At 39.4% G+C, this 2,500-nt stretch overlaps 2 protein-coding genes across 2 annotated transcripts in view; both read right to left on the bottom strand.

The window, feature by feature from the left end:
• Positions 1–721, bottom strand: part of LOC138014334 (low choriolytic enzyme-like) — a 13,596-nt gene extending 12,875 nt beyond the window's left edge. Inside the window, exons 1-2 of the mRNA XM_068861392.1 lie at positions 573–721; positions 1–89 (exon numbers count right to left, since the gene is read on the bottom strand). The exon at positions 1–89 is cut by the window's left edge and continues 73 nt beyond it. Coding sequence (XP_068717493.1) covers positions 1–89; positions 573–639 — 156 coding nt within the window. The 5' untranslated portion in view covers positions 640–721. The remainder of the gene's footprint in view (positions 90–572) is intronic.
• Positions 722–1,505: 784 nt separating this feature from the next.
• The window catches only part of LOC138014339 (ubiquitin thioesterase OTU1-like), a 13,232-nt gene continuing 12,237 nt past the window's right edge, over positions 1,506–2,500 (bottom strand). The window contains exon 8 of the mRNA XM_068861399.1: positions 1,506–2,160. Within this exon, the coding sequence (XP_068717500.1) occupies positions 2,032–2,160 (129 nt within the window). The 3' untranslated portion in view covers positions 1,506–2,031. The remainder of the gene's footprint in view (positions 2,161–2,500) is intronic.

The raw sequence follows: 2,500 nt of genomic DNA, 5'->3' as shown, positions 1-2,500 counted from the left end.
ATATTTGGCGGGCCACAGCCAATCACGATCTCGCAAGGCATTTCGCTTCTGCTCGGCGCGAGATTTTTGGGGGAAAGCATCTCTTGCCTCTGAAAATATTGTAGTTTTAAAATGATCAGTTATTTAAAAACTACAACGGTAAGAACGACAGTTACGTTATTTTACAATTCTAATTTAAATCAACGTTTTGTCTGTGTGCACTCAACTTTGACCAAAGAATAAATAAATAACAGACTTGGGAAAGTTTAAAAAAATTCATGTTATTAAGACCTTCAGGGAAGTAACTGCCGAATAACGGTCACCTGCCACCGTTGTTAGCTATCGGCGGAGTTCTCAGATCTCATGTTGCCGTTGCTCAACAATGGTTTACTATCTTTGTCTCTTCAAATAAAATAAACGATAACTTTAAAAGATATGTTCACTACATCAACAATGCTATTTTAAGAGCATGGAAACGTTTTTAGAAATACAAGAGCAACCATTTACGAGTTTGCGCTTTTTGCTGAAAAGTAATATACATAACTTCATACTGTATATTACCAACAGAGATGCCACTCATGGCTGCAACTCACCTGTTTTATGTAAACGTCCAATTTGCGAGAGTAAAACAAGCCCAAAGAACAGCTTCAAGTTTTTCATAATATTTCCGAACCCTATTTTAAACGGATTTTATCTGTTTGTTAATTAAAACCTCGCACTGGCTCACGGACTAGCGGTTTTCAGTATTGACCGTTACCCGTTGCGCGCCGTTACAGAACCCATATCTTAACATGAGGTTGTCATTTTGTTTTGTCTTAAGCATGCCAGGCTAGTAGTCATTGAAAAACTAATTAATGTATATAGGCCCTTTGCACACTTTTCAATCAAAGCTAAGCTCTTTACAACCGTCATCCGCTTATTCAAGAGAGCTGATATTTGTCGGTCTTTCACAAATGGGAAAGGGAATCTTTGTGATTAATTTTCAGTTACGTTTACAACCACACCAGCATTCGCTTTTCCCTACCTGAAAAGTTTGGGGGATACTTAATGCACGCTGGATGAGTAAGGATTCTAGTCCATTTTAAGTCCTGTCTATCAAAGTATTCTCCATTTTCGAATTCCCCATAATGCACTTTGTTTGCCTCCCAAATTTTGCTTGCACTATTGTCGTCAAATTCTTATCGGGGCACTGCATAGGACGAAAACATTGTTGTCGCAATCGACCGTGACCCTGCACAATCTTTTGTTTTCGTTTCGCACTTGTTTGCAAATTAGTTGCGTATAATTTATCTTCTGGAAAAAAAGGCGTGTTTTGTGCCAAAAATACGGACAAAAAAATATGAAACAAAGGAACTTGTCAGTTTTATAACCATCTCCATGCATTAACTAAGATTAAAAGCTCCAATGAAACAGGACTAGGCCCCTTGAAAGTGAACCTCAAACGGTTTCGACGCTATCTCTAATTAGTCTTCAAGTACGATGCGTAGTGATTTTAACGTTTGCTCAAGCATAACTACAGCCTCCCGTTTACACAACAAAAGAGTTTATTCCTCGATGCTATAAACAAGTACAGAATAATAATAAATAAATTTGAAAATAAAACATCTACCTTGAAAATTTACATCTTTCAATATAAAGGCTCTCAGTTCTTTTAATTGTAAAATTCCGAGATGAAGGAATTCTCTTTACAATTGTGAGTAATCTCAAATATCCATAGTCTACGCGCACCCTCGCTTTTCGTACATGATACATGCACGCAGACGCAGACGCGAGAAAAGCAAACTCGGTAAAAAGATCGCGTAAGTACTCCACTAACAAAACGTTTGACAACATATATTGCAAATACATGGTGGGCAATCGTCTGTCATCGAACCTATGGCACGAGCAATAAAGTTATTCGCCCGATGGGAATATTTTAAACTCGCCTCTCTAGTTCGTGTTCATTGACACAACATTTCCGCGTTAATCTGAAGCGGCTTTCACACGGAGTCTGCCGGCAGCCAAGGCAATGAGCAACAGCTTCCAACAAAGGGTTCCGTTCATCAAGCATCATCACACCTCTCCAAAGTTTATGTGACCAGTGGAAACTGCATGGGCCTGCGCTGCTTGCTGTCCTGTCAGCGGTGTGTCACAAACCAGACAACGGAGAGAGAACTGTGATAAGTTTGCAAATTGGCGTTTCTGAAAATTAAGAAAAAAAAAATTAAAGCAAATAAAAAGTCGATGTGAAGAGATCATTAGCTGCCTGTCTAGGTATGTGCTTGTCGACAGTAATTACGCGATTGCAATTGCTACAGTTGGTGATTGGTTTAAAAATCTCGCGCCAGTGGGTCCAAAACAAAAGTTTTGAGTCCCACGGGAATCAAAATAGCCGCCATGTGAAAAAGCCGTATTATGACCACGGGCTAAATTTAGACATTATCATTGGAAGATGCCCATGTATGTATGGTGGTGATGTGTTCTCTCCCCTCATCTTCCCTTCATAGCAACCTAACCGGTGTGAAACGGGAAATCAACCGAC

The sequence above is a fragment of the Montipora capricornis genome, chromosome 8 (assembly GCF_036669925.1).
Source record: "Montipora capricornis isolate CH-2021 chromosome 8, ASM3666992v2, whole genome shotgun sequence".
NCBI lineage: Eukaryota > Metazoa > Cnidaria > Anthozoa > Scleractinia > Acroporidae > Montipora > Montipora capricornis.
This window is presented reverse-complemented; position numbering and strand designations above follow the sequence as displayed.